General features: G+C 43.7%; 2 protein-coding genes across 8 annotated transcripts in view; one reads left to right on the forward strand and one right to left on the reverse strand.

The window, feature by feature from the left end:
- LOC306917491 (sodium-driven chloride bicarbonate exchanger-like) overlaps positions 1-25,906 on the reverse strand; it is an 89,311-nt gene that overhangs the window by 8,534 nt on the left and 54,871 nt on the right. For 6 of the 7 annotated variants that reach the window (XM_079495749.1, XM_079495751.1, XM_079495746.1 and 3 more), the window contains 9 exons: positions 25,242-25,388; positions 23,371-23,471; positions 15,057-15,231; positions 11,952-12,085; positions 10,472-10,717; positions 5,287-5,392; positions 1,987-2,148; positions 1,114-1,227; positions 631-792 (listed from right to left, as the gene is read on the reverse strand). In XM_079495749.1, the coding sequence (XP_079351875.1) occupies positions 631-792; positions 1,114-1,227; positions 1,987-2,148; positions 5,287-5,392; positions 10,472-10,717; positions 11,952-12,085; positions 15,057-15,231; positions 23,371-23,471; positions 25,242-25,388 (1,347 nt within the window). The remainder of the gene's footprint in view (positions 1-630; positions 793-1,113; positions 1,228-1,986; positions 2,149-5,286; positions 5,393-10,471; positions 10,718-11,951; positions 12,086-15,056; positions 15,232-23,370; positions 23,472-25,241; positions 25,389-25,906) is intronic. The other variant, XM_079495748.1, reaches the window with a different exon arrangement.
- LOC306917123 (E3 ubiquitin-protein ligase TRIM35-like) lies at positions 17,939-19,421 on the forward strand (the record flags this gene model as incomplete). The annotated part of the gene is made up of 1 exon (XM_079495256.1): positions 17,939-19,421. Exon 1 carries the CDS (start codon positions 18,003-18,005, stop codon positions 19,419-19,421), a length of 1,419 nt encoding a protein of 472 aa, XP_079351382.1. The 5' UTR covers positions 17,939-18,002.

Here is a 25,906-nt window from a genome sequence, read left to right on the forward strand (position 1 = left end):
TAAAAAACAAATGATCCGTTTGGTTAATTTTAAATGCACGCACGCTGAGGAGACAAGTCTCTCTTTAGCCCTCCCAGTGCTCCTCCGCTGCAGCCTGCAGGGAACGGTGGAACCTCTCTCTCTCTCTGTCTCTCTCTCGCTTTCATCATTTTAATCAAAAAAATTGGTCAATACGTCCACTATATTATTTCATGAAGTCCACATTTATGTCTGCCTGGCTGGGTCGGGTCTCTCGGAATGTCGGAAATAATCGGATCTCGGTCGGGCTCGGCACCGCCATTTGAAAGAAATCTCGGAACAGGTCGGAATCGGACAAAATTGTCACGGATCGGCTCGGGTTTGGTTTAACTATTTGAAAATGTTTTCGGAACGGGTCGGAATCGGTAAAATACCAAAAGACGTTCTAGACAGACTTTCTGAGGGGTGAATTCAGGTGCACGTCGGAAAAACACCTTCAGCTTGTGTTCAGAAGAAGCGCTTCGTGGGTCCTTAGATGTAGAAAACTGCAAACAGGTGCTTTTTGGAGAGGGTTTTAAAACGACCAAAGGTTGGTCATTTTTTCGCCGCCACCAATATTTCCTTCCACTGTGAACTTTTACAAACTCAAAGGTAAGAACTCTTGTCCTGCACCTTAAGCTTGTGCTCTTTCCTGTTGATGATGACGGCAGTGATCTGCTGGTCCATGAAGATGAGGATGGTGCAGAGCAGAGCAGGGATGCAGGTGATGATGGTCGTCCACCAGGGGTTCGGACCCACAGGGTTGATGAGCCAGCCACGGTCATCTCTGGTTGGCTAGAAGACAGTGGTGGAAAAAGTACGCATGTTATTTTTATTACTTACTTTTTAGTAATACTTTGTTACAGGTAAACGTTCGGAATTCAAGATTTACTATTTTATTATTGGCATCAAGATGTACTCTTAAAGTAACAAAAAAGGAGCAAAGTATACCTAAAGTACTCATTATGTAGGATGTCCCATTTCAAGTTTTCAAATGTACAAAAATCTTTAGAAAATAGCCGATTATATATAGCCGAACCACCAAAGCTGGCTCCTTTCCAGGCGAAGAAGCAGCAACATGTAATGTTTCAGAATAAAATCCCTGTTTGCACTTACTTTGAACTTGCTGGGGACCTGCAGCTTTGGTGAGGGAATGCCCAGTAAATAGTCTATAAACACCATGGTGAAGATTGTGATGAAGACCGCAAAGTCACTGATGCAAGCCCGCACCTGCGCGCGCGCGTGCACACACACACACACACACACACACACACACACACACACACACACACACACACACACACACACACACACACACACACACACACACACACACACACACACACACACACACACACACACACACACACACACACACACACACACACACACACACACACACACTTTGACTGCAGTATACTTTAACACCACAAGGGAGTGCTGTTGCACTGTACAATGACATCACAGTAGCGCCACACAATCAAATGTCCTCTCTCAATGATAAATCCTAGAAATAGTGCAAATAGAACTGGGCCACACACAGACTGCGGGAGTATTCCCAGGAGATGACCAACAGAGGGCAGCTTGATCGCAAAGCTCATTTGGCGGGCAAAATGATTCCCATTTATTTTCACAGTCTGTGGCAGAATAAACAATTAGCTTGGCTGCTTGTGACATTACAGCAACACGTCTAGCATCCACCTCAGGGTGACTTGAATGATACAGATTATTTGTGAGGGGCGCTAGCCCCTCCTATATTCAGCTATAGTATAGATTTTTGTCCTAACACAAACATTAAATGCCATTGACAATGAATGGAGAATTTACGTCATATGTAGACGAGCAAATCGGCAATTTTTGTACTACATAAAGATTAAGAGTTAAGGTGGTTACAGAGAGTTTGACTATACAGTGTGTGTGTTTGTTTGCGTGCGTGCGTGCGTGCGTGCGTGCGTGCGTGCGTCGCAGTGTGTCGCAGTGTGTGCGTACCTTGGTGGGGAAGTAGCGGCTGAACTTGAACTCCTTGAGGAAGGCGGACATGAAGACGGTGGAGAAGAAGAGGACAACGCACCAGAAGAGCACGTCAGGGACGTAGGGGCCATGGGGGCCACAGGCCTCGCCCACAAAGTCCCCGTGGAGCAGCTCACAGTCCTGCAGGCAGGGGGCAGCAGTAAAATACAGATTATTTTTTACAGTGAGGAAAGGCCTTGGGGGCCACAGGCCCCTACATTACTGTTAGTTTATAGACCAGAACAGGGATGTAGGGACCTTGGGGGCCACAGGCCCCTACATCACTGTTAGTTTATAGTTCAGAACAGGGATGTAGGGGCCTGTAGTTCAGAGCAGGGATGTAGGGCATTGGGGGCCACAGCCTACATCACTGTTAGTTATGGAGCACCTCATGGTCCTGCAGGAGCAGTGATGGAGAAAGAACTTTTTTTATTTTATTTTTTTACTTAAGTCAAAGAAAGTATCAATATACTGCAATAAAATTAAAATAAACAACAAAAACAAAGTGCCTATTATCTCAATGAAGATTTGGCTGTTAATGAGATCTTCATAGTGAGTAAGATGATGGTGATAACAGTGATAGAAGTGATGGCAATTGAGGGTAAATGAATGACTTCTAGAGTAGAATGCTTTTCTTTATTCTAGTACATTCATTGTACTATTGTGGTGTAGATTTAACATAATACAATGAATTATTTTGAAAGTGCCCCCTTGTGCAAGCTCCACCGATCTTCATAAATACTGAATTATTCATTTTTGCTCATGGTGTGATGATAGCCTGGTCGTTGGCATTTCCCAGTGCCTCAGATGTGTGTATTGTGTCTATAGATATGTAGTGTATATTTATGTAGGCTATGTTTGTAAGCTGATGGCGGTCATTGTGGGCAGCCATGGCCGCATTCAGACAGATTACTGTCTAAACAAAACAAAGTATTGTTTCCTTCTGTAATCGTGCAGTATAGACCATTTGTTTCCTTCTGTAATCGTGCAGTATAGACCATTTGTTTCCTTCTGTAATCGTGCAGTATAGACCATTTGTTTCCTTCTGTAATCGTGCAGTATAGACCATTTGGCAGCGACAAATGTTGCTCGACTCCTTAAACATCTTTAAAAGCAACGTGAACGTATAAAATATTACATAATGCAGATGAATATGAATGTATTTGTGTGTGTGTGTGTGTGTGTGTGTGTGTGTGTGTGTGTGTGTGTGTGTGAGAGAGAGAGACAGAGAGTGTGTGTGTGCGTGCGTGTGTGCGTGCGTGCGTGCGTGCGTGCGTGCGTGCGTGCGTGCGTGCGTGCGTTCACCATCTTATGTCAATGCGCTCTTCTGTGCACCACATTAAATTAGGTGTGAACCTGTTTCAGCCCAAAATATCTGTCAGTGTACCGTATGTAACGCGTTGAGCTTGATACATACCGTTTTGCACGCCGAAAAGAGGCAACCCGCAAGCTCACAACGCGGCGGCTATTTTCGGCATGCGCCACACTGTCACGCGACGACAGAGCTTACATTTGGCTAGAGCGTAGGAGACATGCAGCATGCTGCCAGTCGGTGGCTGACAGCAGGACAATGTGCTGCTCTCTACAATCTGTTCGCAGGCTGATTTTGCACAGTTAAACCTTGTGAAATTAAACCCCCACAGCACTTTCCTGCATGGCTGGTTCGTTGCTGACAACCCTGTATGTGTGAGTAAAAGCCAGTGGTGGAAAGCAACTAATTTAATTTACTTAAGTACTGTACATAAGTAAAATGTTGAGGCGTTTGCACTTTAATTGACCAATTTCCAATACTGATATTGGTTATTAATATTACAAAACATACGTTAACCACTTCAGCCCTATACACACACATTTCAGCCATTTGAAAAAAAGCCGATCTACAAGCACACAAGGTGTCGCATCGCAACGCATTGTGTGCTTTAGATCTGGTATTTTCAAAAGATTTGTATACATTTGAAAACATTCTGCATAATGAGTAGTACTTTGTACTTTTGGTACATTTTGATGCTGATACTTTTGTACTTTTACTCAAGTAAATTTAGAATTCCGGACTTTTACTTCATTGTAATGGAGTATTTCTACATTGCAGTTTTGATACTTTACTCAAGTAAAACATGCGAGTACATTTTCCACCACTGGTAAAAGCCCAATACACTGAGTCCTCATTTAACTCTGAGAGTTTAAAGGACAACTTTGTTGTTTCATTTTTCATTTGCTGCATTCTTTCGTTTTAACGATTTTAGCTATTTTTGACAGGGGGCGGGGGCATTCGAACAGCTACTGTAAATATGAATTTATTTTTTTACAAACTTTTACGGCGATTTCCTTATTATTTTTTACTATAGTCATTCCTTTTCTGGCCACAAAAGATCACAGGATCTATTGAATGTGAAGGGGGAGGTGACAAACTGACATATTGAGCCTACGACACACAGTATAGAGTCCCGCCCCCTCGAGAGACCCGGAAAAGAAATCCCCATTAATTTTCCTCATAGACTTTTTAGAAAGTATTTATTTAAAGACGTTTACGCCGCAGACAAAGCCAACTCTTGTCGTGACAAATCATGACAATAAATGTTTTGGGCCAAACAAAGAATTAGAAAGTAGAAAGAAACGGCAGGTTACAACACTTTTTTTGTTGTGTTTCGTCTTTGTAATTATTTGTTTGGTCCAAAATATTGTGTTTGGTCCAAAAAGGTTGTGATTTGTCACGACTCGAGTTGGCTTCGTACGACGCTTAAAAAGGTCTTTAAATAAATACTTTTTGAAATGTCTATGGGCAAAATGCATTGGGATTCATTTCCTGGGCAAATGGTAAATGGTAAATGGTGCATTTATATAGCGCCTTTATCCAAGGCGCTTTACATAGATTGTGCATTACATTCACCCATTCACACACACATTCATACACCGATTGCGGCGGAAGCCATGCAAGGTACCAACCAGCACATCGGGAGCAATTTGGGGTTCAGTGTCTTGCCCAAGGACACTTCGACATGTAGCCAGGATGAGCCGGGATTCGAACCGCCGACCCATGGATCATTGGACGACCTGCACTACCTCTTGAGCCACAGTCGCCTGGGCCTGGCGTCGTCATGAAAGGGGGCGGGACTGCCACGCTCTATTGCATCCCCCTAGTATCCCCCTTCGCAGTTCAGACTTTTACTTGTAACTGAGTATTCATTTCTACAATGCTGTAGCCTATTGATACTTTTAGCTAAGTAAGACATTGGAGTACTTTTTTCCACCACTGACTCAAATGATGAAAAGTCTCCTTACGTGAACTTCCAGCGTGGTCCAGTTCACCTCAGAGGGTGTGACGTTCCTGCTCCTCCAATCCAGCAGTGTCTCATTGCTGGGGTCCCTGGGCTCCGCGCACACACATCTGTGGAGGGCACACACGCGCACACACACACACACACACACTTAAATAGGCCGCCAAACTGTTCAGTTGCTTAACACGTCACAGTTACATAACAGCCGTGGTGGTGATGTGCGTGACATCTGCCTGAGCTAGCTCACAGGCTGCATCATTTGAGCATCACCCATTCCTACCCTGTATGCATAGGGGAAAGTGTTCACTCCACAACTTACCATGACATTTTGATCAAATACCATATGTCACTGCCTTAATACTCAAGAAGAGGGCCTCTTGATTCCCTATACATTAACAGCTTACACACGGCTCTTAACACACGGGTGAGCTTAAACATTATGCCACATAAATCCATCATTATAAAAGCTGGATGGAGTGCAAGAGCAGTAGAACACTATAGAAGTGTCTATTTGTACGTCTCTAAATGTTTTGATGAATTGAACATGGTGGACCCTGTTGTAAACAAGTGTAATGCTTAATTGGGTCGTCCACTCACAGTTAACAGCCTTTGTATTGAGTTTGTGCTTGAAATGTACTGTAATTCTGCAAACTGTTAATACAATTTTCAATCAAAGTAACTATAGCTCTATCTGTCTTTTGATCAGTGGTGGAAAAAATGCTCACATGTTTTACTTAAGAAAAAGAATCAATGCTGATTATATAATGTAGATTAGAACTACTGTACTCCGCTACGAGTAACAGTCCGGAATTCATAATGTACTTGAGTGAAAGTACAAAAGTTCAAAAAGTACTTAAAGTACCAAAAGTAAAAGTACTCATTGTGGAGAATGTCCAATTTCTACCTTTCAAATGTATACAAATGTTTTGAAAATAGCTTGTAGATCAGCTATTTCCAAACAGCCGAAATGTAAATAGGGCTAAAGTGGTTATTTTGTACGTTTTGTAATAATAATACAAATCTACAAAGTAACTAAAGTTTTCAAATAATTGTAGTGGAGTAAAAGTACAATATTTGCCTCTGAGATGTAGTGAAAGTAGAAGTAAAAGTACCGAAAATTGGAAATACTCCAGTAAAGTAAAAGTAGCTCAAAACTGTACTTAACACAATTTTTGCTAAAGATGTGTATAGGCGTCCTTTCTAATCATACCGCAGGATGCCTTGGACGTGTATACACGTCTTTAGGGCTTTTTATTGATATAAAAAATGAAATCGAAATCGCTGTTTCGCTCATGCACGCTGCCGTTCACTTCCTCCTTGTTTACAGGCTCGTAACTCCTAATCTAGGGAGCTCTCTATGGTTTTCACCAGAAGGACAAAGTTCTGTCTTCATTTCTGACTTCATGCATGCTGCATCTCGTTTGGAATATAAACGCTTCTAGAGAGACTTTAGTGTGACCAGCGTGAGGTAAGAACGGAAGATTATGCCTCCCGGTTTTGGTGGGGAACGGAAGGGGGGGGACCTTTCAGAGTAAAATCTGCCATATCTGCTGGCACTCTAGCGCTTATATTTTGAAAGATGCTGGCGGCATCCGTTGTGTTAACCCATTTTGGGCGGGAACCCCTTTTGGTGTTAGCATTATGTTATGCTTTAGCTATTGAAAAATATCAGATCTACAAGCTCATAGCGCGTGGCACGCTACAAGCTTGTAGGTCTGCTATTTTTGAAAAATCGAAGAACGACTGACATAGAAACATAGCTTTTTCAGAAAACTGTCAGGATGTAGAAGACATTTTTAGAATTTGATCTCAGGTCAAGTAGAGTACTTGAGTAAATGTACTTAGTTACTTTCCACCACCGGCAGTAACTATGGCCCCATGTGTCCTTTGATGGTGGAATAAACTGTAGTCCTCTTGGCATGTGCATGGGTTTCCGCAGGTGCACACAATATAGTGTGAGAGTACACGCTTCCTCAAAAACAAACAGGTGCACACACACAATATAGTGTGAGAGTACACGCTTCCTCAAAAACAAACAGGTGCACACACACAATATAGTGTGAGAGTACACGCTTCCTCAAAAACAAACAGGTGCACACACACAATATAGTGTGAGAGTACACGCTTCCTCAAAAACAAACAGGTGCACACACACAATATAGTGTGAGAGTACACGCTTCCTCAAAAACAAACAGGTGCACACTGCACACACAATATAGTGTGAGAGTACACGCTTCCTCAAAAACAAACAGGTGCACACACAATATAGTGTGAGAGTACACGCTTCCTCAAAAACAAACAGGTGCACAATGCACACACAATATAGTGTTGGTCCTCACTAATGTGATATACATGATAAAATAGCACCATTTTTGAGTGGTGCCAGGGTTTTCCAGAACAGGAACCTCACCATCACCAGCACTAGAGTCCCTGGCTGTTGATCGCCACACCTGGAGCTCTACCTGTCACCAGGGAATCACTCGTCTTCAGGAGAAATTCACAGAGAGGAGAGTACAGCGGCGTGCACAGAGGCACCAACGTGCCTCAGGACTACCAAACTCCACTAGTGCCTTCCCCTGCCCCTCCTGTGACAAAGTCTGTGGATCACGCATCGGTCTAGATAGCCACCTGGCTATGCACAGACGACAGACAACAATAATCACAAATCCTATTTGGAGCAACGTCATCGTCGACATCGACGGACTGCCATGTATGTATGTATGTATATTAGAGCTGGGACTCGATTAACATTTTTAATCTAATTAATTAGAAGCTTTGTGATTAATTAATCTCGATTAATCGCATTTTAATCGCATATCAATATTCAACCCGAGAACAGTGATAAACCTTTTTTTTCAAAAGTTTTTTGGTATCCCAGTGAATCAATGAATAGTGACTACAGGATACCACTCATTTTCAACATTTTACTGTCATTAATATACCTTAGAGCTGTTGTGTGGAAATAATAAAAAAGTCACCCCATTCTGTGTTGCCTAGAACTGGAGGTCTGAAAAAAATCAGTAACAGTAACAAGTACATCTCAGTGACATCACAAAGCTGTACTTCATAGTGTTACTGTTTTTTGTCAGACCTCCAGTTCTAGGCAACACAAAATGGGGTGACTTTTTATTATTTCCAGTTTTCCACACAACTCCATAGAAAAATGTTGAAAATGAGGGGTATTCCCCTTTAAGCAATACAACTTTCTTTTCTCCAACAGATAAACAAGTGCAGCAAGTGCCTATATAAAGTGTCTATGAATACTCAAATGTGCTTTACATGGTGGGGCATGAGAAAAAAAATAAAAACAACTTTATTAGGGGGTAAACACTTAGACAAAGGAACAAAATAAAAAACGGTGGAATGAACTAGCTGGGGAGTGCATTTCACATGGGGTTGGGGCAGACCATTGTCTGACCACGGACTTTCACACTTGCTGCTTCAGTATGTTTCGCATCGAGGACAGCTTGACAGCTTCGTGCTGTGGTGAAATCTCCGTGAGCCTCTGCAAGGCGTGCAAGCTTCTACTCTGCGAGACATGCTAAGCTGAAGCAGCTAGCATGGAAGCTAGCTCTGATCCATAGCTAGAATGGAAGCTAACATTGGTCATATGGCTTATGGATCCTTTCCCTCTGACATTGCACACAACCATGCTGCTATCCACGCGTCCATCCGATAGCTTTTAAATCTAAATGTCCCATCCACGGAGCAAACGTTTGGGTGTTGTAAGTTGTTGTCTGACGGAGCTGTAGTGTAGAGCACCCTGGGCAAGACCTACGCTGAAAAGACTATCAGCGGAAGTGGCGGAAGTGTTGCGTGTAAGATAACTACGTCACGCGGTGTGGCTGTGTTTACTAGTCCCCACCCAATGATCATTTCAGCGGGAATACATTTTCGGGAACACAACGCTGCGATTGGTCAAAAAACGTTAACTTCCGGGGGGGGGGGGGGGGGGGGGGGTTACACGGCGGAAGTCCCGCATTTCGATAGCTTCTCTGCCTTAGGTTGTGACCAGGCTCTTCTTTTTCGCAGTTAAGTGAGCCTGGGACCGAGGCTAAGTGTAGAGTGGACTGCTGCTGCTGCTCCTCCCCCTGCAAGCCGTGCAAGGAGTGCAGCAGCCTAATGAGCCTAGAAATGCGCTCAGTGAGAAACGTTCCGCCGTGAAAAAAAAGGTGCGATTAAATGCGTTAATTTTTTTAACGCGTTAATTTTTCTGTAGTTAATTAATCTCAATTAACGCGTTAAAGTCCCGGCCCTAATGTATATGTATGTATGTATGTATGTATGTATGTATGTATGTATGTATGTATGTATGTATGTATGTATGTATGTATGTATGTATGTATGTGTAGTGGGTGGCCAGTAGAGCGCACACACTTTTGCCCTGCAAGCTGCGGGCCCTGACGCTGGCTAAAACCCGGGTTTCGGTTCCCCAAAAACAGCTAGCGACCGTCCGCTAAAGCTAATGTGATTATCGTCTATTTAAGAGTCTTTAGAAGATAATAATTTAAACGCGCGGTAACCGGGATTTAGTATTGAGCCGCTAACATCGTCGCGTTGTTCAATCTGGCTTAATCTAGAGCCGACATTCTCTACGGCTATGAAGATCAGCGGCCCCAGCAATGTTTGCGGGCCGCCATCTTGAAACAGTCAAAACACAATTGAGCACAGAGCTGCCGAGCGACCGGGAGCCCTGCTTTACGGAAAATATGATCGAGATCATTATAAATGAATACAAAGCTCAAAAACACGTTCAAAACGTTCCTGGCCAACTGGGATTTCATGAAAAACAACAAGAGTTAAGCTCCAGTAAATTCCCTTGTTAATCCGGGACCTTTCAAGCACAATTAAACAAACCAAGCGCTGCACTATACAGTATACTGTACGTACGCAGTGGCGTGCACAGACATTTAGAGGGGCAGGTGCTAAAGTTAAAAAAGGGCACCTTGTGCAGCGCGTGGAACCGGCCGGTTGCCTTAATCTATTTTGGGAGGGAACCCCTTTTGGTGTTAGCATTATGTTATGCTTTAGCTATTGAAAAATAGCAGATCTACAAGCTCATAGCGCGCCACCGAGTGGCGCGCTACGAGCTTGTAGCTTGTAGGTCTGCTTGTAGGTCTGCTATTCCCCTAAGGGCAGGGGTGCTCTAGCACCCCCTAGTGTCTATCTGTGCACGCCACTGTACGTACGAGTACATGGTGAGCTTCTGCAGGTCGTTGTGCTTGTTGATGGGGTAGTGCACCCCCAGGTGGATCAGCTTCTCCAGCGCCTCGTAGATGAAGATGATGCATATGAGCGCGGCGAACGCCTCCTCCGTGAAGCGCGTGATGTAGCAGACCAGCGAGCTGGCGTCCGTGGCCACCAGGAGCAGACAGAAGAAGGCCGTCCAGAGGCCGATGCAGGCCCTCAGAGAGAGGTAGGACAGGCCGTACTCCCTGCATGGGGGGGAAGAAGAGGACATCAGCCACAGAGATCCTAGATTTGAATCGAATGTCATCATTTTTTTTGCTTTAAATGCAGTGGTGCTGTGGTGGGGATAAAGTACTCAATTGTTTTACTTAAGTAAAAGTAAAAGTATCAATATGGCTCCGTTACAAGTAAAAGTCAGGAATTCAAAATGCACTCGAGTAAAAGTACAAAAGTATCAGGCATCAAAATGTACTTAACGAACCAAAAGTAGAGAGTACTCACTATCCAGAATGTCCCATTTCAAGTTTTCAAATGTATAAAATATTTGGAAAATAGCAGATCTACAGGCTCACAATGCGTCACGAAGCATTATGAGCTTGTAGATCGACTATTTTCAAATGGCCAGAATGCATAAATGATGAAGTGGGTAATGTATGTTTGGTAATAATAATCAAAGTAACTAGTAACTAAAGTTTTAAAATAAATGTAGTGGAGTAAAAGTACCATATTTGCATCTGAGATAGTGGAGTAATAGTAAAACAGTACTTAATTTACTTAGTTACTTTCCACCACTGTTTAAATGTTAATTTTGTATTTTTTTTAATAGCTGATCTACAGGCTCACAACGTGCTGCATCGTGATTCGTGGCACTTTGTTAGCCTGTAGTTTGGCTACTTTTGCTATTTTTGTGCGACAGTGTTGTGGGGCGAGGTACAACGATTAGTCTCGCGTGGCCAGACAACTATTCCACAATCTCCGAATGCTAAATAGAGTCTGGAACTACAGCTCCCAAGAGCCGAGTAATAAGCTGTCTTTGCTGCTCAGACCGGAAAGATCTTCGATCAATCATGACGCGGTGCTCTCGGAACTGTAGTGCCATTGGGGTGGCTGTGGCTCAGGAGGTAGAGCAGGTCGTCCAATGATCCATGGGTCGGCGGTTCGAATCCCGGCTCCTCCTGTCTACATGTCAAAGTGTCCTTGGGCAAGACACTGAACCCCAAATTGCTCCCGATGTGCTGGTTGGTACCTTGCATGGCTTCCGCTGCCATCGGTGTATGAATGTGTGTGTGAATGGGTGAATGTAATGCACAATCTATGTAAAGCGCCTTGGATAAAGGCGCTATATAAATGCACCATTTACCATTTACCATTTACCATTGGAAACACAACCGAGACGGGAGCATAGAGTCAGCGAGACTACTCACCGATGGACAAGATAACAGCATTTAAGGTGAAGCCACAAAGAGGCACACAACGTACTTGCAGAACTTGAAGAGGATCTTCTCAAACACCAGCACCGGTCCCGTGCTTCCCAGGATGGTGAGAGGCTGCCCAGCAAACAGAGAGTAGGCTATGCCCGTCATGGACGCCCCGAAGAGCGACTCGATAGCACTCTGGACACCAAGAAAGAACAACAAAACAATAGTTTGTTTTTACATTCACAAGTGTTTTGATATGCGAATAATTCAACAGTACAACATCCTCTCTGTCTTGTGCTGTGCCATCCTTTCAGCATTAATACATTATGTATGTCATGTACGAGTACACCTGATTTTCGAGAACATTTTCAGGGACCCTCAAATGTACAAATGGAACCAAATTGGACGGTAACGGAACAGTGCATTTGGTTCCATTTGCACACTTTCAGAGTTACAGACCTGTATAGGTTAATTTGGAATCCCCTCAAGGAACCCTGGGGTCCCTGGACTATACAGAACAACTGTTCCAGTTATCTGCAACGTCTTTTTGGAGGCTTACCCAAAAGCTACTTCAACCATGGCAGATTTTCAATCACATTTTCAAAGGATGATGATATTCACCTGATTTGACCATGATCAGAACTACTTTCCCCCTTTTTCAATCTTTGACTATCAGTTCAGTCAGGACAACTCATGAATGGATAAAATATACTTGTATTGAATATAAAATGAGCAATATATTTATTATGGTTTGCTTTTATGTACTCTGACCCGAATCCGCCGTACATAAACAGCAGATCCAAAACAGCAGGTGGTAGCTGGGGTAGTGGAGGGTGAGCAGCAGTGTTTGAGCAAGACAGCTGCTGAGAGCAGCAGAAGCGTCAGCATGACAGCAGCAAAAGCAAGCAGGAATGAGCAGTGCAAACTCCCAGATTAAATAGAGCGGTCTGAGAATGAAATGAGTGATGTGTGATGTGGACGTGGAGCTGAGGCGGCCCAATGGACAGCCGCCAGCAACTGCACTGAGTTCCCTGACAGAACTTGCTCTGTGCATGTCTTTGACAGGCGCGACGCTCATTTAATGAGTTCAAAAAAAGAAAAGAACAAAACAACAGCTTCAAAATTCACAGGGGGCATGCTGGGTGCAATTTTGTGTGCCGTGTGAAAAACCATGAAACTGGGCGCCCAGGCGCATGCCACATATAGGATTTGGCCTGACAGTGAGTTGCGTGTTTGAGTCCCGTTCATGACGACCTTTGCTGCATGACTCTCCCCTTCTCTCTCTCCCTCTTTCCTGTCTATCTTCACTTGAAACCATAGATATTATAAGAAATAGATGCCTCATTTGCCGCTGCAGTTCATTGGAGCGACGTGTATCCCAATGAAGGCGTAAGTGCAGTGCTGAAGGCTTTTTTCTTTTTTTTAACAAATCTTTATAACAGTCATGACAATATACATTACAATACAAAACAAGACAAACAAACAAACAAACACAAACAACAAAGTTATTAACAATACAACATCAGAGCCAGGGGGATTAGATTACTAACAGAAAACATTAAAGAGTGAACACAAAGCAACAGTTCTCCGCAGCTTTCTTATTTAGAAGTGCTGAAGGCATTTGCTGAAGGCGACTGCGTCGCTGCCCAAGTGACGTCACTCATGCGACTCCTCCATGTCTCTCGCTGTCACTCAAGTGACTACTGGCCAATCACAGCGCGTCTTTTCCGGGACTTATGTTACGCACGCGGAAGCTTGACAAGCTTCCGCCTTGCTTCTGCTAATGCTTCCGCCTTCAATTGGTGACACGCGCCTCAGAGCCGGAAAGGGCGTCTATGTATATTTGTCTATGCTTGAAACTATCAATAAAGGCAGAAAAGCCAAAAAAAAACGTTTGATTTGTGCAAATCATTTAACTCAAATCTTTGCTTCTGGGGGACCCTGGAACTAAATATTTTGAGATGGGGGTCGGCGGCCAAATACACATCATTGGACCCCCGAGATCCTCGACCTGGAAACGTTTGAGCACCACTGATTTAGCAACATGCGTTTTTCAGGAAACTGTAAGGATTTAGAATCGGCCTCAGTTCGTTATGGGTTAAAGTAGTAATTCCACCAGTTTAATTAGGCTGCGCCACAGAGAACAGACTGCAGAAGGAGGCCGGCTGACAATGAAAAAAACAACGTAATCCCCCACAGAGGTGAGAATACAAGACAGATGAACACGTTTTGGGTTTCTTTATTTATAGATATGCCCAATGTTGCCCATTCTGCTGCTGTGCACTTGAAATGGCATATTCTGCATAATGAGTACTTTTACTTTTAGTACTTGAAGTACATTTTGATGCCAATACTTTTGTACTTTTACGTGCATTTTGAATTCCGGACTTTTACTAGTAACAGAGTATTTCTATATTGCAGTATTGATACTTTACTTAACACCTATGATGCTAAAGATGTCCTCTCAAATAAAACCGCGGGGCGCTAAGGACGTCCTTTTTGATTATATAAAATGCAATCGCTGCTAGGCAACGCCCTGCTCGTCCGTCCCGGAGCTGTTTTGCTGCGCACGCAGCCATTCACTTCCTGGTTTACGGGCCAACAACCTTCCTTATTTACTCTGAATCTAAGGCGCTGTCCGTGGTTTTGATGGGATCTGGACGCAACTCGGACAGAGCATTAGTCCGACATGCGGGAACAACGGTCGGTCTACCGCTCCAACATGCGCTGCTCCCGTGCTTGCGGTTATGGTTAGGTTAGGGATAGAGGTAGGTTGTCAGTCTAATAACCGTCGGACCAAAACACGTGTCGGAATTTAGTACTGCACCCGTTTTGATCAGAACGGCGATGTTCTGTTCTCATTTCTGACTACATCATGCATCTCGTTTAGAATATTAACGCTTCTAAAGAGAGATTCTTCTAAAGACTTATTAGCACGAGGTAGTAATGGAGCGTTTCACCTCCGGGCTTTGGGGGGAAATGGAAGGAGGGGCTTTTCAGAGTAAGTAAAACACCAAACTTTGGTGCCCAAAATGCGGAAGTGCAAATGCGCTCAACGTTAAAGCCCAGCTGCCTCAACGTTGGAGAGCCTCACTGGGGCCTTGGGGTTAACTTACCACACGTCCCTCTAGCAGGCCTCCGAACGTGATGACGGGGGTTAACTTACCACGCGTCCCTCCGTGGCCTCCCCCAGCAGGCCTCCGAACGTGATGACGGGGGACATGCAGGCGCAGTAGAGGAACAGGAAGGAGGCCAGACACTGCAGGCTGACGGCGTCCGTGTAGTCGGACAGGTAGTGTGGAGCCTTGCGCTTGATGTCCAAAAGCAACCCTCCGCAGAACCTGCGAGAGAGAGAGAAAGAGAGGAATGGGGTCATAGCTTATAACTAAATAATAATTACATTGGATGAACTCGAACACTTTTTTCCCCATAACGTGAAAAGTAAGGGTTTTGGACATGCAAGGTTTCAACCTGACAGCCACGATGTCATATACAGTACACACACAGATTAACCTCGCATCACCAGGCTTTCCACCTCGGAGGAAAGCCTGGTCTGTGTTCCAAAATCGCAGTGTGAACCGGTCTGGAGCGGATGGTAATTTACGTAGTACCGATTCCGCCTTGTGGTTTCCTGCCGAGATGACTACAAATCATTGACTACAATATGACGAAAGTTACCATCCGCACCCGACCGGATCATACATCCAAAATGGAATGCTGCCCAGGCTGCGCGCGCGCACGCACGCACACGCACACGCACACGCACACGCGCACACACACACTCACACACTCTCTCTCTTAATAACTATGCTCTGGTAAGAAGAACCAGGTCTGAAACAGAACTGGTTCCCAACCCTAGTGCGTGCATACGTGTAAATGAGAGTGCGCACACTCTCATTGCCGCAGTGAATCCATGTTGGGCTAGCTGGAGGTGGTTGCTAAGGCAACGGTGGGGTGGGGGGGTGTGTGTGGGGGGTGTTACTGTATGCTTATTTCAGAGCTCAGAGCAGGCTATAGGCAGTGATGCCAGGTACAGTACCATGCGGTGTGTGCGCATGCGTGTGCGCATGCGTGTGTGTGTTGTTTTAAGGGGATGATGATGATGATGATGATGATGAGTGAACGATGACGTGATGATGAGGAGGAGGAACTGGGGGCCAAATCGTAGGTGGGATCAGATCTCACAGCATCTCTCACTGATGTGCTATGAGCCCACCCACCACACCCCTCTCTACACACCGTATACTGCAGTCTATAGCGGGTGGCAAGCAGGGGTGTAAAGTACATTTACTTAAGTACTGTACTTAAGTACAATTCTGAGTAATTTGCACTACTTGAGTATCTCCAATTTCCAATACTTTTTTTGAGTGGTGCAACCACTCCCTTATTGAGTGGTGCAACCACTCCCTTATAGAGGGTATGCACGTGACATCATCATCAAACCAGGAAGTTATGCAGGAACGCCTACTGAGTGGCAAAAAACTACTTTCTGGCCTTGACAGCCCATACATCCACGCAGAAAAGTCATATCTGATTGCATTAAACAACATTAAACGATGTTAAACTCACTTTGCCTGTTGCTTTGCCACTCGATTTGCCACTCGATGTGCCATTCACTTTAAGCATGCGCATACCCTCTATTGAGTGGTGCAACCACTCCCTTACGGAGCTATGTGTGTGTGTGGGTGGGTGGCTGGGTGGGTCTGAGCACGAAAACAGCATGGTTGTTTTTCACCACCTGTGCACAACCTAACACACACACAAACACACACGCACATATGAATCCATTGAGACCTGGAACGCATCCATGTCACGTTAGCGTTTAACCACATTAACCATTAACCCATTTTGGGCGGGAACCCCTTTTGGTGTTTTAAACATTGTTATAATTTAGCTATTGAAAAATAGCAGATCTACAAGCTCATAGCGCGCCACTCGGTGGCGCGCTATGAACTTGTAGGTCTGCTATTTTTGAAAAATCGTTAAAATGTGCCTCAAATCTTTCCGAAAATTGTCATGATTTAGAAAACTTTTTTTTTTTAATTTCGACGTCAGGCCTGAATGGGTTAACTGTATATATGGTGATTTCGGGTGTGCCAGTATAGTACAGTAGAGGGACCCCCAAACGGTAACTCTGTCATTTCTCAACCGTTTCGGATGCGGGGCGGCTCGCCGGAATCGGGCCGGCACCCTGGGTGTGTTCCTGTGGGTCTGGAACTTCTGCCACAGGCCCGTCCCACAGACTTGACGTTACACCATCAGGTACTGTACTTGGCCCGGGGCCCGTCCCACACCGCATTAACATTACAATTTACTTTTTATAACATTCTGTACATTTGAAACTGTAAACAACAAACTTAGCAACTGTCTAAAACAACATGCCATCTAAATTACTTCTTTAGAAGAAGAAGAAAAAAACATTGACGCATCTCATTCAACCAAATGAGCATACAGCATGTATATTATGCTTAATTTACTCTTAGGTGTGTGCCGATGCCGGGCGCTGAAAATAGCAGATCTACAAGCTCACAACGTGTCACATACATTGCATTGTGAGCATGGAGGTCTCCTATTTTCATCGTGCACCTAAATATACACCAGGCTTTAGATTCTGGGTGAATTTGTCTCAGAGTATTATTAATATGCACGCTGTGTGTGTGTGTGTGTGTGTGTGTGTGTGTGTGTGTGTGTGTGTGTGTGTGTGCGCACACGCGTGTGAGTGCGTGCATGCGCACACGCACATGGGTGCGTGCGTGTGTGTGTGTGTGTGCACGTGCGTGAGAGTGAACATTGCAACACTTCCGTGGTATGTCACTCCTACTTGAGAGCAGGAAACAGAAACTTACAGCACACTCCTCACTGTCGACACACAGAGAGACAAACGATAAGATTAATTCACCTTCAGATCAAACACAACTTCTAAGTGCGAGTGGACAGACTGTCTTTTCATCCACAGCTACAGGAGGGAATACTGAGTACTGACCCAGACCACTGGAACAACAACAACCACCATTCAAAGTGAAGGTAAACTGCAGGGAACATTCGAGAAGAGGGACCGTTACCACCACTGACTGGCTGATTTCCTGTGTTCGTTGCTTCACTCAGGGATAAAATGGCATCCAAGTCGTCTCTCTCAGAAGAGGATTTTTCCTGTCCCGTGTGTCACGACGTCTTTAAAGATCCTGTTATCCTGTCGTGTAGCCACAGCTTCTGCAAAGACTGTCTGCAGGACTGGTGGAGAAGGAAGGTAATAAAGGAGTGTCCGGTTTGTAAGGAGAGTCATTCAGTGGATCCACCCAGAAACCTGGCTCTGAAGAACCTGTGTGAGACCTTCATACAGGAGAGACAGCAGAGAGCTTCACCAGGGTCTGAGGTTGAGGGTCTCTGCCGTCTGCATGCTGAGAAACTCAAACTGTTCTGTCTGGAATGTCAACAGCCAGTGTGTGTTGTGTGTCGAGATTCTAAAAAACACACCGACCACCGCTTCAGACCCATCGATGAAGCCGCTCTGGATCACAAGGAGGAAATCCAGAAATCACTGAAGCCTTTACGGAAGAAACTGGAAGTCTTTAATAAAGTGAAAACAAACTGTGACCAAACAGCACAACACATGAAGGTCCGGGCCCGGCACACAGAGACACAGATGGAGGAACAGTTTAAGAAGATGCATCAGTTTCTACAAGATGAAGAGAAGAACAGGATTGCTGAACTGAGGGAGGAAGAGGAGCAGAAGAGTCAGATGATGAAGGAGAAGATTGAGGGTCTGAACAGAGACATAGCAACCCTTTCACACACAATCAAAGCCACAGAGGAGCAGCTGAAAGCAGAACACATCTCATTCCTGCAGAACTACAAGACCACGATGGGAAGAGTGGTCCGGCTGTGGCCAGAACCACTGCCGGTCTCGGGAGCACTGATAGACGTGTCCAAACACCTGGGCAACCTGACCTTCAGAGTCTGGAACAAGATGAAGGACATTGTCTCCTACACTCCTGTCATTCTGGACCCCAACACTGCCCATCCACGTCTCATCCTGTCTGATGATCTGACCAGTGTGAGACGTGGATCGAGACGACAACAGCTTCCTGAGAAGCCAGAGATTGTCCTGGGTTCTGAGGGCTTTAACTCAGGGACTCACAGCTGGGATGTTGAGGTCGGAGACAATTCAGAATGGGGACTGGGTGTGATATCAGAGTCTTATCAGAGCAAGGGATCCATAGGGGGTCCAGTCTGTGGAATTGACTTCTATGAAGGTAAATACACAGCACATTCCTCCAGGCCACCGGGGTCATCCACTGATCTGCCATTGAATCAGACACCTCAGAGGATCAGAGTCCAGCTGGACTGGAACAGAGGAAAGCTGTCATTCTCTGATCCTGATACCAACGCACGCATACACACCTTCACACACACTTTCACTGACACACTCTATCCATACATTTGGACTGGTCAAACTCTCCCTCTGAAGATATTATCATGTGAGGTCAATGTAAAGGTCCCTGCAGACAGAGCGCGTTTTTTGGATTTTTAGCAACGTTTTCCGAAAAACGCGTCCAGTGTGCAACCACCTTAACCCATTTTGGGCGGGAATCCCTTTTGGTGTTTGCATTATGTTATGCTTTAGCTGTTTAAAAATAGCAGATCTACAAGCTCATAGCGCGCCACCGAGTGGCGCGCTACGAGCTTGTAGGTCTGCTATTTTTGAAAAATCAAAGAACGACTGACATAGAAAAATTGCTTTTTCAGAAAACTGTCAGGATGTAGAAGACATTTTTAGAATCTGATCTCAGGCCTAAATGGGTTAACTCTGGAACCACGTGATGATGATGATGATGAAAATGATCAAGACTAAAATATTGCAACATTAAAGGGGACTAACAGTCCATTTTAAAATAATATGATTGCTGTGTTGTCGAGGACAATGTACAACATGTATAGGACGATGATGATTATTATGTCATATTATGGATAAATTATACTGTCTAATAATAATAATAAATAACTAGGGAGGGCTGTGGGCATTTCCAGTGACATCATCGTTAGGCAGATTTTTTATTTAATATTTAGATTTGTTTTAACAAGATTTTTTTTTTATATTTAGATTTGTATTATCGTGAGAACAATGGCTTCCATTATCGCATGGTAACTATTCAGGAATAGAAAGCAACTTTGGTCAATCTAAATTGCACCTGTTTTAATTGATGTTGATGAATCATGTGATCCTGCAATTTATTTATTTTATATTTATATTGTGCTATTGTCAGACTCTCAGATCCTGTTGGCACCACTGGAAAAGAGGGTCTCAGCCCTCGATGTGTTTTCAGAGAATTAAATAATGGTTGAAACTTGAAATTAAATTAAATGAAATTATTGACCACTAATCACAAAATAATTATACATTATTTTCACAAGCTCAGATCTGTAGATCTGTAATGGTTAAATAATGACAACAGATGCAAAATGCGCAATTTCTTTCGCATGGTAGGCAATTTGCCACAATATTACCAAACAGTGGATGGCCACACTATTACCAAACAGTGGATGGCCACACTATTACCAAACAGTGGATGGTCAGATGGAAATGATGAAATACCATAAACAAATATGGCATGGGAGATAATGCGTGCCGCGGCTGGGAAAATTGAACTTCACTTCATTACTGCAAAATTAGCTCAATAAAAGCAATGACTGTGCAGAGCTTTAATTAAGTTACTTGTAAACCCCGAACCACCGCATTGTGTAATTCATATCATATACCTCGCAGCGGGTCCGCCTAACTTGCCCGTTAACCACATCAAACCTGCCGTCCCTACTCTGGCCAAAGTGGCCATATCAGAACGTTGTGGGAAGCTGGAGGTACCTTCACTAAAAACACCGGGACACAACGCTCCACACGTCCCAAACTCCTCTCCCTTCTGGCTCCAAAACTATGGAATGCACTGCACATTGCAATCAGAACCAGTGCAGACTCACTCCCAATCTTCCGCTGTAGTATGAAAACCCACCTCTTCATTTATTCATTTATTACTCTTTATTTATTATTATTATTATGATTGTTTTTGATGTATTGTAATTTTGTATCTGTTTTGCTGTTCAACCTGTGGGGTGGGGGGTTGGGGGGGGGGGAAGCCCCTTTTCTTTTAACAAAAAATAAAATAAAAACTTGATCACAAAAAAAAGAAACCCACCTCTTCAGACTCCATCTTAGCCCGTAGCACTTGCCATAGCACTTGAAATTGCCCCGACGACGCATACGTATGATTCACGATGACTATTTTTATGTATTTGATGTATTACCATGTCTTTTGTTCCTGCTTACTGTAAATCGCTCTGGATTAATAGTGTCTGCCAAATGCGGGGAGGGGAGCAAGTATAGTCTGCTGGAAATATATGGATTTGACTGGTTGAGGGTTATGGCATTCAAATACTACTGTAGCTGTGGAAGGGCCACACGTTTATAGCGTTTTCGACAAAAGCAAAGGGTAATAGTGAAGAATTTTTGGATTTATGTGGGATAGCGCGCATGGATGAGTCTAAATTGCTAATGAACAGGGTGTGACGTGTGGAAAAAATGCTATTAAGGCCAGCCAAGGCTGTCTGCTTCTTAAAAGAATGTGAATTCATACTGTAGTTTGGGAACAGAGAGGCGACTAACATGGTCGTAAACCCATGCATGAGACAGCTCAGGGTCTTATCAGTCTACCAACAGGAGAGCTTACATCAGGGGTGGGCAACTTTGACGATGGAGAGGGCCACTATATTTCCACACTCACTCCAGAGGGCCATATATTAGTCGTAGCAAAAATAGCCGATCTACAAGCTCAAAACGCGTCGCAGCTCTTGCATTATTTTTTGCTATTTTTGAATTGGAATCCTGAAAATTAACATTTTTATGTAATTTCAAATGCCTTTAATTATACGAGTGTTGAAGCATTGAGCTACTAATTTAGACTGAAGTAATTAAAGCGGGTCATGTTTGCATGTTGTGGAATTGTAAACAGCTGAAACCAATATTATATCAGTATTCTGACATTAACCTGAGGGCCGCATTAAGTGCCGCATGTGGCCCCCGGGCCGCCAGTTGCCCACCCCTGGCTTACATGTATGCAGTCAAATCCACTTCCACACTTTTCTTTCTCCCTGCTGATTCTTACATGTATGCAGTCAAATCCACTTCCACACTTTTCTTTCTCCCTGCTGATTCTTACATGTATGCAGTCAAATCCACTTCCACACTTTTCTTTCTCCCCTGCTGATTCTTACATGTATGCAGTCAAATCCACTTCCACACTTTTCTTTCTCCCTGCTGATTCTTACATGTATGCAGTCAAATCCACTTCCACACTTTTCTTTCTCCCCTGCTGATTCTTACATGTATGCAGTCAAATCCACTTCCACACTTTTCTTTCTCCCCTGCTGATTCTTACATGTATGCAGTCAAATCCACTTCCACACTTTTCTTTCTCCCCTGCTGATTCTTACATGTATGCAGTCAAATCCACTTCCACACTTTTCTTTCTCCCTGCTGATTCTTACATGTATGCAGTCAAATCCACTTCCACACTTTTCTTTCTCCCCTGCTGATTCTTACATGTATGCAGTCAAATCCACTTCCACACTTTTCTTTCTCCCCTGCTGATTCTTACATGTATGCAGTCAAATCCACTTCCACACTTTTCTTTCTCCCCTGCTGATTCTTACATGTATGCAGTCAAATCCACTTCCACACTTTTCTTTCTCCCCTGCTGATTCTTCCCCCCTGCTTTCTATCCTGTCTCTCTCACTTTGTCTCGCTCTTCCTCTCTTTGCCTCTCTTCCGTCTTCTGCTGTTCTTTTATAATAAATTAATAATGATAATAATAATAATATCTGGGATTTACACACACACACCTGTCTAGATACTTCCTTAATGTTAACGAAGTCCACACCCACAACACCAGAGGGAGTGCAACGAACCATGTACAACCCAGATTCGGCACAAACAAGGGACTAAATTCTTTTCGCTCCTATGCCACGAAAATGTGGAACACCCTACCAACAGTCATTAAGACATGTGAATCCCTTGACTCCTTCAAAACCGCTCTCAAAGGGCACCTACGGATGGCTGCAATTCGAAACTGGCCCCCGTAAAATCTGAATCCCCCCCCCCCCCCCCCCTTTTTCCCTCACACGTTTATTTTCCCTTTTTACCTCCATTATGATGAATTCCTGTTCTGTTCTTTGTCTATATAGAAGTGTCTATTTGTACGTCTCTAAATGTTTTGATGAATTGAACATGGTGGACCCTGTTGGAAACAAGTGTAATGCTTAATTGGGTCGTCCACTCACAGTTAACAGCCTTTGTATTGAGTTTGTGCTCGAAATGTACTGTAATTCTGCAAACTGTTAATAAATATTTGGTTAATAAATATTTCAATCAATCAATCAAACACACACACACACACACACACACACACACACACACACACACTCTCTCTCACCTCCCTGTGCGCTGCAACTCTGGACCTCCATGACCGCCATGGTCCTCTGCCTCTCCGAGATCCGTCACACCGTTGGGGACGGGAGGGAGCTTCCTCTTTTCCTGTGTGGTTGAGATCACTGTACGTCAGTCGGGTTTGGGGCAGTGGTGGAAAACGTTTTTTTCTTTTTTCTTAAGTAAAAGTATCAATACTGCAATGTAGAACTACTCCGAGTCCGTTACAAGTAAAAGTCTGGAAAGTACCAACAGTAGAAAGTACTCATTGGGTAGAATGTCTCATTTCAAGTTTTAAAATGTCTACAAATATGTTTTAAATAGTAGATCTACTGTAGCTACAAGCTCACAATGAGTCGCAATGTGAACTTGTAGATTGGCTACAATGTATGGCTGGAATGTATATAGCGCTGAAGTGGTTACTGTTTTGTAATAATAATGAAAATCTACAAAGTAACTAGTAGTAGCCTAACTAAAGTTTTCAAATAATTGTAGTGGAGTAAAAGTACAATATTTTCCTCTGAAATGTGGTGAAGTAGAAGTAAAAGTGTTGGAAATCAGAAATACTCAAGTAAAGTACCTCATAATTGTACTTAAGTACAGTACTTAAGTACATTTACTTAGTTACTTTCCACCACTGCCATTGTCCTACAACGACCAGAAGACTGTTAAAATAAAAAGAATTGACGATCGTTCATCCGATGAGAAATCAGCATGACCAAAAATAACTAATGATGGAGGAAAAACAAACAAATGGTTTTGGAAAAGAATTGAGCACAGGCCCCTGGGGAACGCCATCAAAGCACGAAATGCAATCTGTCTGAGATTAGAGAAGCACTTTGGACTATTTCTAAACAAGATGAATCAGAAGCACATTAGGGCGAAAGAAAGCAATATCACATACTGAGTCTATGATTATTGTTTCTAAAGTGGTTGTGGTGCGCCGGTAGCTGACTGGATTGGATTGCTGTTTAATTCCGTCTCTCTACACCCTCTTGTCTAAAGGAATAAATCAGGAAAAGCAAATTTAATTAACTAGAACAGTGCCCGTTGGGGGGGTGATCAGGTGTGATCAATTGGCTAATAAAGGTCAAGGTTGCGCATCATTGTGATGTCAGAACATCATTGTGATGTCAGAACATTATTGTGATGTCAGAACAGGCCAGCTCCATATAGGGGTGATCTGGATTTGGGCCCTGTCCGCAGTGTCCGGAGCCTGGTCAGAGGCTTTTGTGCTGGTTCTGGACAACCGGCGATCCGACAACCGCACTGCACTCCCTGTGGTGGTGTGAACACGTCACGTGTGTCGGTTTCCGAGTTACGTGGATTACATGTATGTGAATATATATTGCTGACAATGCTGCTGACCATTCATAATGTGATGACAGTGACGTGATAATAAGAACTTTTAAGACTTGTATAATACCTCAAAGGCTCAAAAAGGAAAAGACCATCAACAAACTATGCTATGAAAACCGGTCAAACATTGGCCAAATTGTCAATTAATGCAAGTGCTTGTCTGGGTGGGGGGTCCCCAGTTTAAATATGATTATTATGGGGGATCCCCAGTTCAAATATGATTACTTTGGGGGTCCCCCGATCAAATATGATTATTTTGTGGGGATCATGGCCTGAAAAGGTTGAGAACCATGGCATAAGTATTTTCTCTTTTCCCTCTACACCAAATATTTTCGGCAAAAATAGCCAATGGACAGGCTCACAACATGAGGGCGCCACAACATGAAGGGTTGTGAGCTTGTAGATTGGCTATTTCTGTCAAATGTTTGCCCGTTTAGGCCAAATGTCCAACTAATGTGACAACGGTAAGGTAAACACTGAGGGCTTTCTACACATGCAGGGAGAGTGGTAGATCTTTACCTGAGAGGGTACATTTTTGGGCGGCTCTATCCTAATAGAAGGGTCCCACTCGCCAGGCGGCAGGACTGTCACCTGGTCTAGGAACTCATCTATACCAGCCACCAGGTCATTTCTGTCCTTGGCCTTGTATGCCACATCATGGAAAACCTGTGAAAAAATGAAATAACATATCATCTACCTGAAGAGTTTCCAAAATGCCATATTTCCAGTGTGTACTATAATCGACATTTTGAAGCAAGGAACGTTTACAGCTGTAGTTCCTTGGCCTTATGGAGGTGGTCACAAATTACATTTGAATCACGACTCATTTTCCAGACCATTGCTAAAGAAATCCATATCTAAATCTGCCTATACGGTAGAGGCATTTATTTTACCTTCTTTTCTTCACTCAGAAATATTATAACTTGTGCTCTCTGTGTTCTCAATCCAACACGTCATACAGGTAGCTGTTATTCTGTCCAGCTAGAGCAACTCCCACATTGTGCATCAACATTTAGTACAGTCATAAACATTGTATGCTTTATGGAGAGAGACAGAAGACCAAGACTCTTCACGCTCACTAGGAGAACATGATCTTTGTGCAAAATGGCTTAGCCACTGCAGTCGCCAAAAGCTGTTCGTTTTAAACCTGGCTGATAAATGTGAGTGGGGGTACCAGCATAGAA

The sequence above is a fragment of the Electrona antarctica genome (assembly GCF_951216825.1).
Source record: "Electrona antarctica genome assembly, chromosome: 24".
Taxonomy (NCBI): domain Eukaryota; kingdom Metazoa; phylum Chordata; class Actinopteri; order Myctophiformes; family Myctophidae; genus Electrona; species Electrona antarctica.